This window comes from Carcharhinus amblyrhynchos, chromosome 3 (genome assembly GCF_965287045.1).
Source record: "Carcharhinus amblyrhynchos chromosome 3, sCarAmb.v2.hapA, whole genome shotgun sequence".
NCBI lineage: Eukaryota > Metazoa > Chordata > Chondrichthyes > Carcharhiniformes > Carcharhinidae > Carcharhinus > Carcharhinus amblyrhynchos.
The window spans coordinates 92775721-92793039 of record NC_137326.1 but is presented as its reverse complement, the minus strand read 5'-3'; the positions used below and the strand labels follow the sequence as shown (position 1 = coordinate 92793039).

Genomic DNA, 17319 nt, shown 5'->3' with positions numbered 1-17319 from the left:
CAAACCCTGGCAGCAAGCAGCCAACACAACCGTCCAGACTTGTGTTCTTTGCTGCAGAGAAGAGTGTACATTCCTCTGATGATACTAACCCTTCTTACTACTACATTCCTATTTGCCCCCTTCACTTCAATGGTTTTCTGTACCACAATGAGCTCATCCACCCTGCAGCTCCCACTATTTTCCAAACATGCTGAAAAACCCTCAAACTCGAATTGTAAAGGCTAAACTTCTTGCTCTCTCAATCCCCTCACTGCCTCATTCGCAGTCACTCTTTCCTGTCCCTAACCGCTGACCAGATCAGAAGACCCTGTCCCAAGAGGTGTGACTGCCTCATGGTAGAAAGAATCCAGATAATTACCCCTTCCCTGATGTGTCACAGGGTCGGTATCCAGTCTCCAACTCATAGCTGCTGCTCCTCGAACACTTATTGATGACGTGTTTGCCCTGGATCAAACGGGCATCCAGGAGATCCCACATGCTACAACCGTGACATGTCATCTGTCCTGTCAGCCTTAATGTGTTCTAATTAACAATTTAATTATTTTGTCCAATTATATATTTCATTTCTTTGTTTTTTTCAACATTATGGCCAATTACTGGACTATTCGGAACCTTAGGAATAGGATAAGCCCTTAGTCATTTAGATACTCACCAAATTATCAGTTTCCTCCTATAGTGGAGTAAGACTACTGCCTAAAGACTGAGAAAGTAATAAAGCAAAACACAACTTCTCTCACCCTTCCTTCCCTAACTCTCTCAAGTATCCAACTTCCAGCACTCTAAGTTACACTTCTTGCCATTAAGCTTATCTAAAATACCTATTTTTCCGCTATGCACCAAATGTACTGAGTCTCAGTGTCTCACTCAGGTCTCTCTCCCCTCACTGACTGTGCACATTAAAAATCCTTTTTACTGATACAGAGCTGTGTGAATCACCCTCTAGCATAGCTTCCTGCTACAGTAATCAATACTTATTCAGGCAAAGGGTTTTCAAATGATTGGCAGTTAACTGCCACTACACAGCTGCCTGTTTAACTAGACATTTAACTTACTTAAAAATTGTTAACTCCAGGTCAGAATCTGGCCCTTATTCTAAAATTTAACTTTCTAGAGTCAGAGACATACAGCACAGAAAGAGGTCCTTAGACCCACTGTGTCTGTGACAGCCTTCAAGCATCTATCTATTCTAATCCCACTTTCCAGCACTGGGTCCATAGCTTTGTATGAAATGATGTTTCAAGTATTTATCTGAAGGCTTCTTAAATGTTATGAGGGTTTCACCTTTACCATCTTTTCAAGCTGCAAGTTCCAGGTTCACACCTCTCTCTGGGTGAAGTTTTCTCAAATCTCCTGTAGATTACCCTTAAATCTATGCCCTGGTTATTGACCCTTCTTCTAAGGGGAATAAGTTTCTTCCTACTGACCCTATGTCCTTCATAATTTTATACACTTCAATCAGGCCCCTGCACCCCCAGTCTTCAATGCTCTAAGGAGAACCCCAGCCTAACCAGTCTCTCTTCATAGCTGAAAAACTCCAGCTCAGGCAACATCTTGGTGAACCTCCTCTGCACCCATTCTAGTGCAATCCCATCCTTCCTACAGTGTGGCAACCAGAAATGCACACAGTACTCTAGCTCTGTTTTATACAGCTCCATTATAACTTCCCTGCTCTTATATATGCTTAGACTAAAAGACAAGCATCTATCAGTCCTGCTGCATTCAAAAACTTATAGATATGCATCTCAAGGTCCTTCTGGTCCTCTGTATTTCCTCATGTCGTACTATCCATTGTGTATTCCCTTACTTTGTTGCTCCTCCCAAAATGCACCACCTCACAGTTCTCAGGGTTAAATTTCATTTGCCATTTTTTTGCCCATCCGACCAGTCCATCTACATCGCCTTGTAATCAAAAGTCTTCCATGTCGCTAGTTACCGCACCAGCAATTTTTGTGTCATCTGCGAAATTATAGCTTTCATATTCAATCATTCATATACTCTACGGACAGCAAGGGATCCAGCACCGATCCCTGTGGTACACCACTGGACATAGGCTTCCTGTCCAGTCACAGAAACAATCTTCGACCAACACCCTTTCCTCCTGCTTCTAAGCCAATTTTGGACCCAATTTGTCAAGTGGGTTCTTCCCTTCTTGATCCAGGACCTTGTCAAAAATCTTAGAGTTCTTGTAGACTGCATCAACTGCACTGCCCTTATCAACACACCAAGTCACCTCCTCGAAAAATTTAGTCAAATTTGTTGGACACGATCACCCCCGACACAGCCCTGCTGACTGTTCTTGGTTAATCCTTACCTCTCCAAGTGGAGATTAATTCTGTCCCGCAGAACTTTTTCCACCAATTTCCATACCACTGCTATTAGACTTACTGACCTTGAAAAAGATTTACCAGTTGAATTCACACTTTGAAGCAAATTCCCCAAACATACTCACTCGGTCTCTGTCTCACTCAGGCGAAAGTCTCTCCTCACTGACTGAGTCTCTCTTACTAACAACATAACAAATCAGAGGGCAGCTACGAGGTGACAAGGGTTATCAGAGGACCACATGGTTCATGACTTGCATCCCACCCATGAACACAGAGCACGCATATAATGAAAGCAACACTGCTACATGAAACACATGAGAGAATTAGAAATCTAAAAGAGAAAAATCAAAGCAATATAGTGAAGCAATTTGGATAAAGATGAGCAGTGAGAGACTGAATTGGATAGAAAGCTAAATGGTTAAAAATTGTCTGGTGTGGCTCAAACTCATTTCTGGCATGGCAGCTGTCTTTTGGCGCGCAGGTATTCAGGGGGCATACTGGAGGACATGACCCTGTCTACATCAATGGGGATGACGTAGAAACGATTGAGAGTTTCATGCTTTTAGGTGTCCAAATCACCAACAATCTGTCCTGGTTCTCCCCCCTCTCCCCCATGCCAACACTATAGTTAACAAAGCCCAATGTCTCTACTTTCTCAGGTGACTAAGGAAATTCTGCATGTCTGCTACAACTCGCACCAACTTTTACAGATGCACCATAGAAAGCATTCTTTCTGATCGTATCACAGCTTGGTATGGCCCCTGCTCTGTCCAAGGCCACAGTAAACTACAAAGGGTCATGAACGCAAACCAGCCTCCCATCCATTGGCCACATACACTTCCCACTGTCTTGAAGAGGCAGCCAGTATAATCAAGGATCCCACACACTCCAAATGTACTCTCTTCCACCTTCTTCGATTGGGGAAAAAAGATTCAAAAGTTTGAGGTCATGTACCAACCAGCTAAAAACAGCTTCTTCCCTACTGCCATCAGACTTTTCAATGCACCTACCACGCATTAAGTTGATCTTCCTCTACACCTTAGCTATGACTGCAACACTTCAGTCTGCAGTCTCTCCTTTCCTTCTGTGTGTGGTATGCTTTGTCTGTAAAGTGTGCAAGATTTTCATTAAGCCAGGAAGGTGCAAGATTTACTGGACTCTTGTTTTCTTTGGATCCTCCTCTCAACCAGCTGAGTTTTCAGTTTTTCCTCATCCTGCCCAATGCCATTTTGAAACAGCCAGCCTCCAGATGTTCCAGTTATTGGCATTTGTCTTCCACGGTCACTATCTTTCTATCTCGCCTGTACCAAAGATATAGGCATCCAGACAGTCATTGCCATACAAAAGATTATAAAGCTGTCATCCATCCGATGAACTCTTGTGAGCCGTCACAGACACGCTGGCTTAGTAATGAGACTACGCTGATTGAATTAAACTCCAGGATCTCAAAAGAATTGGAAAGAATATGCCACAGAGCAGAGCATCAGAAACAGAACACAGTCCTGAATCCACTGTGGATCTTAAAAGGACCCCATAATAGCTGACCCCTCATATGGTCGTGAGAAGACATCACTTGTGAGCGGCAATTTTTTTCCCCAGCAGCTTAAATAGGGTACTACTGCTCATATTGTTGAATGCCTTAGCGAAGTTGAAAGAGACCTATATATAGTGGTCTCTTTTGTTCTTGGTTTTTATTTTTTAGCGGCTGGACTGAAGGCCATGTCAATTGTAAGTCTAACAATTCTGAAATCACTCTGAAACAAATCTTTTTCTCACGATGCTCAGCAACGAACATTCCTCAATAGGCACAACATAAATTCAGAATTTTGCAGCATGTATTTCCTGTCCTTCCTTCCAACACAGTCAACCCATGCAGATGCTGCTTTTCCATGTCTGATGAGTTTAAGTGGTGTAGCAATCTCAAAATGGTGATTTGCCAATGACAATTGAATCAATAAAGCCTCCAACTGTGGCTTCAGTACCCAGCTCCTCCACAACAGGCAAGCTCGCTATTGTATCCAATAGTTTCCCAAGTAATAGTGATTTCCCTGGAGTACAACTCACAGTAGCATTCCACCCATCCCTCCAACTGTTTATTACAGTCGGTGTTGGCATCTCCTGCTTTTACTTTCACTGGAGTGGTTTTCTGTGTTGATGGACCTGTTGTCTTTTTAATTCTATTATACATACCCTAGTATTGCCTTTGGCAAGTGCTATCTGGATATTTTGTCAAAGTTGTAACCAGTAGTCATTGTTGCAATCACAACTTGCCTGTTAGACTTTACTTCAAACCATTCTTGATGCAGTAGAGACTTGTCTGGATCTCGCATACTTTGAGACAGTGGATTTCATTGACAGCAGCATTAACTTTCAACCAGTCAGCGTACTGCCACTCTTGCTCCCTAGACGTTGAGGCACAACTATTGTAAAATTATGTCTCAAGGTACATTCCATTTCACTTCTGCATTCTCTGGGAATTGCGAAGAAACTGGTTCAATGGAAGTTGAAGAATAATTATGTTGGTAGACAGTACAGCTGTTGCTGCATAAGAGGATAACATTTCTCTCGAACTGAAAAGCTTCAAGTATTATATCCTACCTGTAGTGCACATCACAGAGTGATCTGTGTTAGATGCAAGGCTATAGTAGCTGCATGTTTCATAAGGATGCTGTGACTGGTGATGATCAGATCCAGCTAATTCCAATGTTCCGATCTTGTATGTCTTCACAGCACCTTGTGCCATGATATACTTGAAAACAAACATCCTAGCTACACAAAGGTCATGGTAGCTGCAAACCTTATGTAGTCTCAGTCTATTTTCATTTATCTTTCTCATTCAAAGATACCCAAGTTAAATGAACATATCTCTTGATTCATGTCTATTCGTGTAGAAATCTTCAGTAGGAGATTTCAATGTCTGGTAGAAGTTTCAAAAATCATGAGAAGTCTGGACAGAGTACATAGAAAGAAAGACCCATCAGCAGAAGGCTTAAGAAACAGGAGACACTGGCAAAAGAACCAGCGGAAAAATATCAACTTTTTAAAAATGCAGTGTATGTTTAGGATCTGGAATGCACTGCCTAAGAATCTGCTGGAGGCAGATCATAATTAGGGCTTTCAAAAGGGACTGGGATAAGCACCAGCTGAAACGATATTTGCAGGACTACAGATGATGGGTGGGGTGGTGGGATTAGCTAAACTGCCCTTGTTCCAAGTTGGCTTGGATAAGATGGGCTGGATGGCCTATGATTATTCTAGGTTTAGATGTGAATGATAGTTGCTAAGAGATCTTTGTGATGGTGTATTGAGCAGTTTGAGGGATGTGGCATTTGACGTCACATTCCTATATCTTGGTCACCTGTGTGGGTCACTGAACATGTAGTGGGCAGTACCTCCAGATCCTCAGAGCTGAACCCCTGCCATCGACAACCATTGCTTTGGAATGGGTGTGGGAGGTCCTCCTGACTTTTTGCAGATGGATGACATTTCTCCTGCTGTCTTGCACCAAAGCCTCCAGTGCAGTGTCAGATAATCTTGGAGTTCATTCTCTGCCTTTCCATTTCAAGCTCACTCTTACAAAGACATACCGCATCTGCTCCAGTCAAAACATAGGAGGTGCAGAACAACTTTATGCATGCCAGCCACTCTCAAAACATTTGAGCCCCTTCTCAAGCATGAAGTCGCTCAACAGCGAGCTTAACATTGGCTATATTTAACTATTTAAATGAGCAGTCAGCTGTTTGTGTACTGTCTGCATCAGAAGCAAAGGCATAGATTGACATTAAAAGTAAAATCACTGCACCCACTTTTGGGATTTATGAAATTTTGCAGCCTGTGATGTTTAACCCAAAGAAGCAACATTCTAACAAACTAATTATCAACAACAGCTTCTGTGTTACTGCTGTAGTTTTTATTTTGAAAAGAGCTTCCTATGACCTGCTTTCTGTCACTGTTTTAACTCACCAAGAGACATGCTAATGTAGACGAGAAATGATTCTCCTTGATGTTTTATCTCCCCCTTAGAGGTCTTTTTAGCTCTTATCCATACTGGTAAGGTTGAATTGAAAGTTTCCCAAATGTGGATCAAAAGTGGTACCGTGTATGTGGGGCTCCAATTGGCTAACAGTAAGAGTGTACTTTCTGGCTTCCAGAAGCCAAACAGCTGCTGAGAGTCTGTGAATGTAATAATTCAACCTAGTAGGATCCATTTGCACCTGTCCATGTAAAAGAAAACCTGGCAACCTAATTGACATTTGTGAAATGTAGTAAGCTGAATGATTGCATTTCTATTTTCTGTACAATATTATGTACAATTGGTTAATATCAATAGCCAATGTATTTAAAAATTAGCAACTCCCCTCTCACCTCCACAGTCAGCAATCTCTCAATAGGCATGAATATTGCATACACAAAAACGGTGTACAGATTAACAGAACTTTTTTTTTAAACGAGTCTTACAAACATGTTAAATTGCCCAGTCCACCACTCGCCAGAAAGCACTCACATTCTTGATAGCAAGACCCTTTGTGTAGTATACAGCTCTTCAGGCTTCTGAAGTCTGGCAAACATTTTTCCATGAAGTCAGAGTCATGGGTTGATTGTGGTTTTAGTGCCATTGTTCAAATTCTTTTGATTTTGATAAATACTGCATACTGTAGGAAAGATTTGTGAAGAATTAAACAAAATTCCTGAAACCATATCATTCTTTTAGAAGGTCAGTGAAAAATAACTTTGGTTTCAACTAATCGACTGTAGTGGGAGTTCCGCACGCAGTGCGCGCTGAAGCCATGATGCTACTGAGCGCTGGTCTGCAGGGACAGTCAGAAATGTGATTTGGCAGAGCTATGGGCCAGAATTGCACAGCTTCTCCCATCCTGTAAAGTAAATGGCATATTAAATGGCTCACTGCATCCGCTGGGGAGGCGTAAAATCCTGGCCATGGTTGCCACAACCACAATCAAAATGGGAATTTAGACGCAACTATGGTTTCCAGACCCACGGAAACACAAAGCACTTGAAGCTTAGTACGAGAAATAATATACGGGAAGAAAGTCAGGCAGAAAGACAGTTCAAACAAGTACCATTTGGCTTCATGATGCTGAAACCATGACGATGCTTACATGAGAGATCAAAGTGCATTAAGTTATCAGCATAGTTCTGATGGAGATTTGCCAAAATAAAGTTTAGCTTCAGCTTGAGATGATTTGCTTAGAATTACTTAGAGAAACCATCATTGCTAGATTTTGAATCACAGAAACACTTTGTATTTATGCCTCTGTTAAATTCATCTTCTGTAATTAGATGTTTGAAAAATAACAATTTTATTGCAATAAATTTATTTTCAAGAGAGAATTTTTTTTGTTGCTTTGGAACACAAAGTTCCTGATGCTGCCATGTAGTTTAATGACACAAGCTGTTCCCATGGTGGCAAATTTGCCCCATTGATACACTGGGATGAATTCACCAATAATGAAACAAGTGCACATTCATTTATATGAATCTTGTTCTGTTCTACTTTCAACTTCCTTGAAGGAACCAACCAATTCAGAGCCAGAATAAAAATAACCAGCCTGATGCCAACAGCCACCGGCAGCCACCATTTACTTATGCCTACAATTTTATTTTTCCTCTGGAAAGAATTAGAAAACTCCTTCAGATGAGTGTTTAGGTGCCTCCAACAGCAGTCATCAAGCCATCAAAGCAAGTAAGGTGCGTCTGATTGTAACAGAAAGGGTAAGCAAATATTAAATAAATCGAAAAGCGTTACACTGAAATGTCATCACACTTGGGAATACAAATATTATTTCAACTAAATTGAACAACTTCTGATATTTGTTTTATTCTTGTTTATTGCAAACTTCAACTTCAAAAAGCAATAAGTTTGCCAAAATACAAAATCAAAGGGCAAAAAAACCATACGCACAAAGCTTTAAAACATGCATCTTTTGCCACACTCTTGTGCAAAGACAGATGTATACTTCACTATGTATAGGCAGTTAGTAACACATCCCCTCCCTTATTTGCAACAGTGATCATTTTCTCTTTCACCATTAATTATTACAAGATCCACGAATGTGTTGAGATGCAATAGTCACAAATGTAATTCGTACTTACTACTTGATGACATCCTGCTGGAATCAGATCTGTAAATAAATGACAATAATGCAAAATTAAGTACAACGTATGTACAATTATTAAGAAAGGAATACTACATAGAGTGGGAGAAAGAAGCAAAGTTTTATCAAATTTAGTATGCTAAGTTTCAAAGATTTGGCCACATGCATAGTTGAGGCCTGAAATCCTTCATTCCATACATTCAGTGGCTTGTGAGAGTTCCAGGAATATGGTGCAAGACAGTTTTGCTTTTCAAATACTAATTTCAGGAAAACCTCATTCTTGAATATGGCGCCATCTGCAATAAACTTTTTTTTAAAAAATGATATCTACATCATTAGTGCAGGATATAAAAATTAATATAAAACTGTCAAATTTGCCGCTTACAAATAATATGTTGAATGTCTCTTGGCAGTGATCTGCACGTTTGAAATTGAGTCATGAACCACTTACGATTTTAAAATTTGGCAATTAGCAAAAACCAGTTTAAGAACAGCAAATCAAAAATTAGAAACAAAACTAAAATAGTTAAAATCTAAGAAAAAGGGTTTATAAGACTGGAATTATTAGAGTTACAGGATCAAAAGGCATTCTGATTTACCTGAGCAATTTGTCCTGCAACGCAAGTTGGTGGGACTAAGCAGAAAAATGGTTTGGCACAGCCAAGAAGGGCCAAGATGTGCTGTAACGTTCTATGGTTTGCAAATTACAGCATTGGAATCTGTGACTTGAATCATAGGATTACATTTTACCATTTTGATTTTAAGTGTTGGGCAGATTTAAAACTGGGAGCATTTCAGATCTGACTTTTAGGCCAGTTCTCAGGTGCCCCCACGTGCACTCTGCTTGCAAAAACATCAGCAATTCCAAATCGCACTACACAGGCCTGTGGGCAGGGCTTAATGTGCCCAAAACCCAGCAGCTCTTACTGGAGCCTCCAACTGCGCATGCACAAAAAAAAAAGAATGCGGCTCCCTCGCCACATTGCTCCCAGGCCAGATAATGCCTCCCCCTGGCTGCAACAGACATTGGTCTGGGAGGGGATGATGTAGGTGGGACAATGATAGGCCCCTCCACCTACCCTTCCCTACCAATCTCAGGGAAGTGGCAGCAGACTTGCCCCCCGCCCGCCCCCCCCACCCCACCCCACCAAAACAGCCGATTTCAGGCAGAGTGACACCGTACACCTTCTTCTCCCTCACTGATCTCAAGCAGACAGCCTTTGGATGCACGGCACTTACCTCCTCACTGCCTGGAGTGCCTGAATTGGACTTTTGTGGACCATGTCTGGATGGGCAAACACAATGGTAAAGGGGTAAGTGCCGTTAAGGTTGGATGTGCAGCCAATTAGGTCAATTTAAATGCGTGCAAATGCTCGTTAAAAGGGGAACCGAGGTGGATCGTGCCACTCGCCTCACGTCTGACTTTTACCAAGTTTTCATGCCCAAAAATGGGCACAACTTGATGGTAAAAATCAGGCCCACACAGTGCAGAAGAGGCCCTTCGGCCCATCAAGTCTGCACCAACATGCAAGAAACACCTGAACTCCCACATAATCCCATCTGTTAGCACTTGGCCCATCGCCTTGAATGGCATGACATGCCAACTTCTCATCCAGGTACTTTTTAAATGATGAGAAGCAACCTGGCTCTACTGCCCACATTCCAGACCATCACCACCCTCTGGGTAAAAATGTTCTTCTTCACATCCCTCCCTAAACCTCCTGCTCCTCTCCTTGAACCTTATGATTAACCCTTCAACTAAGGGGAACAGCTGTCCCTTATCCACTCTATCCATGTCCCTCAGTCTTGTACACCTCGATCAAGTCACCCCCTCAGTCTTCTCTGTTCAACTACAACAACCCAAAGCTACCCAACCTCTTTTCATAAATGTTCCATCCCAGGCAGCATCTCCTCTGCACCCCTTCCAGCACAATCATATCACTCCTATAATGTGCTGACTTGGAAATCTGCGAACTGTGAAATAAAACCATAATGAATATACATACTTACTTTGGCTAAGCAAAAATCTTAGTGCTTTTTAGTTTGTTTCAGAAAAAGATCCACTTTTTTCCCTGATTAAATATTGGAATTTGTAAGTGGTGTACCTTTACATACTAACTCCAGCTTTATTATGATTTTTTAGCATCTTTGCAGGAATGGTATTGAAAATATCAAGGAGGGCAGAAATCCTATTTATACAAATTCAAATATTTGTTACATCCCTGCTGGCTGAATGAAACATTTCCCCAATTGTAAGTAACTGATTTGCACCCTTATCACTCTTAGGTTTCAGCAAGCTAGAACAATTTTATTTTGATTCTATATCAAACAAATCCTCTGGCAAGGTTACAATCAAAACCGACATGCACCATTAAGTAAAAAACACATCCCCACTGTCTATTAGTTAGAATGCATGAACCAAAAACAGCAAAGGAAAATCTTATATTTGTAATTGCACCTATCACAACATCAGGATGTCCCAAAGCACTTTACTGCCAACTACTTTTTCAGTATAGTCATTGTTGTTTTGAAAGCAAACAGAGTTAGGTGATGAATGGCCAGTTGACACGTTGTAGTTTGAAATATCGGCCAGGACATAGGGAGAATGATCCTGTTCTTCAAATATTGCAATGGCTTTTTATGTCCAGCTGAGTAAGCAGTGCAAGCTGTGGTACGTTTCATCCAAAAGACACTCCTATGATAATCACTGGTCAAGTCCAGAGTGGGGCTTGAACTTCAATCTTCTGTTCACTCAGCTACAGTTCATATCCATGGGTGGTATTTCATTATGAAAATATAATAGTCAGTCATTGTTGGTATCCTTCGGTCCAACTATGACGATGGACATGCAGCAAACCCATTGGTGATGTATAGTTTCATTAGGCATACTTTCATAGATGTCTGGAGAGACCAATTACAAGAGGCAGGTTCTGCCACAAGTACTTCACAAAGTGGACACAAGGTATCATTGTCAGTTGCTGTTTTCAGCATTGACGCCTGTTGTTAAGCTGCTTTAGGCATTGAACATCATGGTGTCATTATGTTGGTTTACAGGAAATATCGCCTTTTCTCTCTGTGGCTAGAGTTTTCTTGTGGGAAGTTTAAACCTTCATGCTATGCTTGCAACCATCCTTGAAGTGAAGCTTTAGGCAACGTACTGATCTTCTGCTCTGGCTACCGTGCCATACAGAATGGGGAAGTGGTGGTATAGTGGTAACGTCATGAGACTAGTAATCCAGAAGGCCAAACCTAATGCTGAGTCTCAAGTTCAAATCCCAACATGGTAGCTGGTGGAATTTAAATTCAATTAATAAATCTGGAATTGAAAACTAGTCTAGTGGTGACCGTAAACCATTAGACCAAAAAAAAAACACACAACTGGATTTAGGAGCAAAATCTGATCTGGCCTACATGTGACTCTAGACTTAGAATAATGTGGTTGACTCTTAACTGCCCTCTGAAATGGCTCAGCAAGTCAGATGTATCAAGCTGCTATGATGTCAGAAAGGAATTAAACCACCTGCAAGGACAATGGTACACCCATCTGTCAACCCTGAAAAGCCTTCCTTATAAACATCGAGGGGGTTCGAGCCAAAGTTGAGAGATCAGTCTAATAGCAGCCTGAGACAGTCATACCTGGAACGACAAGAACAGCAGCTACCCAGGAACACCACCACCTGCGGACGCCCCTTCCATTCATACACCATCCTGACTTGGCACTGTATCACCATTCATTTAAATATTGCCAGTTAGTGCCAGTTGTAGTTTTACAGGAATACCCTGGCTAAGGGAGCAACTAGTTCTGGAGTTCAAGTCTTCAGTACTATTGCTGGTATGTGGTCAGAGCTCATAATCTTTGCAGATTCCAGTGGCTGACACAATTTTTTTTAATATCACATGGTATGCCCATGTCCACAAAAAGCAGCAGAAATCCAATCTGCCCAATTACCATCCAATTAGTACAACTCTGAATCATCAAGAAATTGATGGAAGGGGTCACTGGTGACACTATCAAGCAGTATGATTTTGTCCTCCCATGAAATGCTGAGAATTCATGCTGAGGGTGTGCACAGACATCGAAGATTAAAATTAATAAACTATCTTTCTTGATAATTCCAAGTCATCCATGCTACATGGGCTATTCAAGGGGCTGAGAACTCAGTCATCATAAACCAAGCATCTTGATCCTAAGAGTCTGAGTCAGCCAAAGGTGCTAACTGCTTTCTCTCCCAGTTGAGTTCCACAGTGAGTCAAATCCAATGAGTCACCGTGGACCCAAGGTAGTAGAACTTGCTAACCACTTTCAGTAAGTATTGTTTAGAGTAACCAAGAGCAGAGAAATGACAACCTTTCCCATTATGATTGCTTTCTTAATGCTTATAAGGGAAAACGTATTGCAGGGATGGGAGAATTAATCCATGAACCTTTGCGGCTAAGTTTGTGCGAATGACTAGCCCGGTATCATCAGCTTAGCATCCTCTGATAAAGACATGCTGCTTTTTTGTCTTTGGTTTCAGTTAGATTACAGAGCTTGCTGTTTGACCTAGAATGCATGTAAACTCCAATTCATAAAAGTTCAAAAAAATTAGTCAATAATATTTTAATACAACTATTGTATTGCAGCTTCAAATGGAAAAACAGTGAGGCTTTATGGAATTGCCTGCTAGGATAATGAACCAAAAATTATTCTGAAAATCACAGAATCCCTACAGTGCTCGAGGGAGCCATTTGGCCCAACAATCCTACCCAGATCCTATCCCTGTAATCCCATATATTTACTCGGCTAATCCCCCTGACATTAAGAGGCAATTTAGTATCGCCAATCAACCTAACCAGTACATCTTTGGACTGTAGGAGCAAAAAAGGAGCATTCAGAAGAAATCCACGCAGATAAGGGGAGAACATACAAACTCCACACAGTCACCCAAGGCTGGAATTGAACCCAGGTCCCTGGCATAGAGAGACAGCAGTGCTGACCACCATGCTACCCTAAAAATGATCACTATGATACTGTAATAATCTTGGCAATGATTGAAAAATCTACATCTCAAGCTCTATTTCACCGTCCTAAATATTTGCTTCTTTGCAATGCTTTGCTGATGAACTTTCTGGAAAGTAGGGTTAGGTTTGGAATGAAGAAAATAGGGCAACTAATTCATAATTCCTTTCTCATCTTAAATACAATAAGTTAGAGAAAAGAACATGTTAAAAAATGCATCTGCTTAAATACAGTTTTGTCGCATCTGCTGATTTCTTTCTCATTTATCAAATAAAACCAGTACAAGGTTCTGCAATCAACAGTTATATGTCAGCATTTTAAATGTTCTTAGTGCTGTATGAGATCCTTAATACACCTTTCTATCCGTTGCTGAATACTTGTTGAGTAAAGAACAATTAAAATCAGAGCAGAAAGTTTGCAGTATTTAAACATCTCACATAAGATCCGAGCTAGACTATTTCATTTATTCCTCCATGGCAAAGCTCTATTTCAATTTTTTTAAATTTATTGACGTGATGTGGCCATCACCAGCTAGACCAGCATTTATTGCCCATCCCGAATTATCCTTCAGAAGGTGGTGGTGTGCTGCCTTGTTGAATCACTGCAATTCATGTCGAATGGATACAGCCACCTTTAAGAACAGAGTTCTAGGATTTAGACCCAGTGACATAGAAGGAATGGCGATAAAGTTCTAAGACAGGATGATGAGTGGCTTGGAGGAGAACTTCCAGTTGGTGGTGTTACTGTGTGTCTGCTGCCCTTGTCCTTCTAGGTGGTTATGAGTTGGAAGGTGCTGGCTAAGGAGTTTTGCTGAGTTCTTGCATTACATCTTGCAGATGGTACAAACTGCTGCCAATGTGCATCGGTGGTAGAGAGAATTAATGTTGAGGGTGGTGGATGTGGTACCAATCAGTGGGCTGCTTTGTGTTGGATATTTAAGCTTCAAGTGTTGTTGGAGTTGCACTCATTCACGCAAGTGAAGAATATTCTATTGCACTCCTGAATTGTGCCATTTGGATGGTGGACAGGCTTTGGGGAGTCAGGCAGTATGTTATGCTGCAGAATTCCTAGCATCTGACCTTCTCTTGTAGCCACAGTATTTACATGGCTGGTATAGTGCAGTTTCTGGTCAATGGTAACTCCCAGAATGTTTCTAGTCTTAGATCAATACATGTCAAATTAATTGCGGCCATTTTTTAAAGAAGATTTGAATAGTTAATTCCATAAAGATCTTTTACATTATATGCAATTCACTAGAAGTATGAGGGATTAGGATGCTGTACTGAAAGTGTCAACTTGAACTGAGTTACTCAGGATATTTAAGATGCAATTAGATTAAGAAATAGTTAAAGGTATAGGAGAAATCAGTCAGATGGAATTGAAATTTCCATGGGGAGCTAGCAAAACCACAGGCAATCTAGACTGAAAGCCCCCAGCATTATCATTTTTACAGAGGAAATGAATGACTCGTCAATATTAATTGAAGTTACACTAAATATGTGAAGATCCTTATTTTAAAACCATTAAAATTTTAGTTCCACATTTGTCCACAGGATTTTGTCACAATGTTCAACATTTTGTAAAAGCTCAAGGATCTGAGCTCAAAATTTCTTTGAACTTCTCTGAAAGCATTGAGTTTTGTAAGACCATAGGACATAGCAGAATTAGGCCATTCGGCCCATCGAGTCTGCTCCAGCATTTAATCATGGTTGATTTTTTTCTGATCCCTATTCTCCTACCTTTTCCCCGTATCCTCTTATCAATCAAGAATCTCTGTCTTAAAGGATGTTCAGTGAAGACTAAACATCCAAGTAGCTTAAATCAGCAAACTCAGAGCTTCAAATAATTCGACAGAAGAAATCACTGAACCAGTCATGGCAGCTGTATAGACGTAGCTTTGTGGAATATTAAACATATCAAGTACAATTTCGTGAAGGTTGGTTATATGCTCAGTGATACAAAACAGGGGAAAACGTAGCATGTATGCACTTATTCTCATAGTGTGCGCACATTAGAATCTGAAAGGAAAATCTCCAATTCTCTAAAGAAAGATGTTTTTTAATGCTTAATTGGAAGTTTATTCAGCTACACAAATAAATATCAAGTTTTTCGTGTTTGAAGTTTGCTAATAAAACACAAAGGAGGCAGTAAATGCGCCAACCCAGTGCAGAATGGTCTGGAAGGTTACCAGGGCAACTACTGTTTAATCTGTGTTCTGAATTTTGATGTATTAATTGCAAAACGGTGAAAACAGAAATGTTGCTACTTTTATCAGTCAGCGAACTTTATTTTATCATAGGGTGAATGCACCGCGTCTTCACTATTGTCCGGCAGTTAACACCATCCCGGTGGAGATCCCTCGATTATGTCAGAGCCCTTGTTGTTAATGTTATTAATTAGAAACCTGATCTGCTTCAAGAGAGAGGCACCGTATACATTTCATTTGGGCTCAGACTCTGGCCTCTCATCTTGTTAACAAGTGGCCTCAAACTCTGGTGATCTAATACATGCTGAAATGTATCATTCACAAAGGAAGACAAACAATTACATAATGCCGGCAACAAAAACGCCAAGATTTCCCCGGCTGCAACCCCGCTTGTTCACAACGTGAATCGTCTTGTAAGAACCTTTTTCCACCAGTGGTTTACCTATTGTACTTTGCGGCAAGTTTCTTCCAGGGAGAAACTTTCTGCCTATCAGCCTCGCCCAGAAAAAGGATTATCCTTCTTACATACTCAATAAAGTGTTTATTTTCCTCAATCTCAGGCTCATTTCAAAGTAGTTGAAAGTGTAGCAAACCTGTTTGACAGCGTCACAAAGGGGCTTTCTGTCATTTTCGCTTTATTTCAAATTCCGAGCGTAAATAAAAGGGAAACTCAAAGCCAAAATAAAGTGACCCACCTCCTGCCCATATCAGAAGTCTAATTTTTTATTTATTGTTGTCTCCCCCTCCCCCTCTGCAGTGCCCCGCCTGGAGACGGTGGAACAAGTTGGTTCTTTCTCCTGCCCTCCCCTTGAATAGCAATGGGCCGAAAAAGAGGAGCTGACAATAGCAAGCATTCACTCACCCTCCGGTCTCAGCTCCCGAATCCGCACACTCGTCCGCAGCCCCGTTCCTGCTTTTCATCATGTCCCTGCGCAGCATTGGGGACTGGGCCAGGGCTCTACACTGCTAACAAGGACTGGGACTGGCCTGGGGCTCCTCCACACTGCTCACTGGGACTGGCCTGAGGCTCCTCCACACTGCTCACTGGAACTGGCCTGGGGTTCCTCCACACTGCTCACTGGGCCCCAGCTCCAAGCTTCGCTTTCATTGTTTCCCCGCAGGTTGATAATAGTTACACATCCCGCCCACCAACGTCACCACTCCTGACAGACAGGCAGCTATCGCTTTTGATGTGCAATTCTAATCAAAAGCAAATGTTTTTTTCTTCCAGCAGCTGCAAGTTTATATTTTCATCGCCTGTACAGGGAAGGGGGAGAAAAAGAGGGACCAGGAAAAAAAAGTGAATATTGCCAGTAACTGCTGCAAAGAGGACAAACTGGTCGCTGCAGACTGGCGTTGGGTTGCAGACATTGATTGATGGAGTTTCTTTTGTCTTTTAGGGCAAACCAAATAAACCAACTCAAATGAACTCAGGGACAAAGTAAAAGGGGCAACTCCCCAAAAGAAGGGGGGACAGCCCAAACAGCAGTACAAAGGAAACTTAAAACAGATTGATTGATGTTGTGCTTGTTTAGAGGCTCCAGCCGTCTAATGCCCATCTGTCTTAGACATTTGATGGGCAAACTGTGCAGGTTTTCAGCAGTACAGGGAGGCTGATTGGTTTAGGCCGTTCAGTAAAATTCCTCCCAATGGTGCTTAATTATGCAAATCAAT

At 41.3% G+C, this 17319-nt stretch overlaps 1 protein-coding gene across 1 annotated transcript in view; it reads right to left on the bottom strand.

Moving 5' to 3' along the window:
* Positions 1-16719, bottom strand: part of fam124b (family with sequence similarity 124B) — a 41186-nt gene extending 24467 nt beyond the window's left edge. Inside the window, exons 1-2 of the mRNA XM_080186402.1 lie at positions 16508-16719; positions 8439-8467 (exon numbers count right to left, since the gene is read on the bottom strand). Coding sequence (XP_080042528.1) covers positions 8439-8467; positions 16508-16584 — 106 coding nt within the window. The 5' untranslated portion in view covers positions 16585-16719. The remainder of the gene's footprint in view (positions 1-8438; positions 8468-16507) is intronic.
* Positions 16720-17319: the final 600 nt, after the last annotated feature.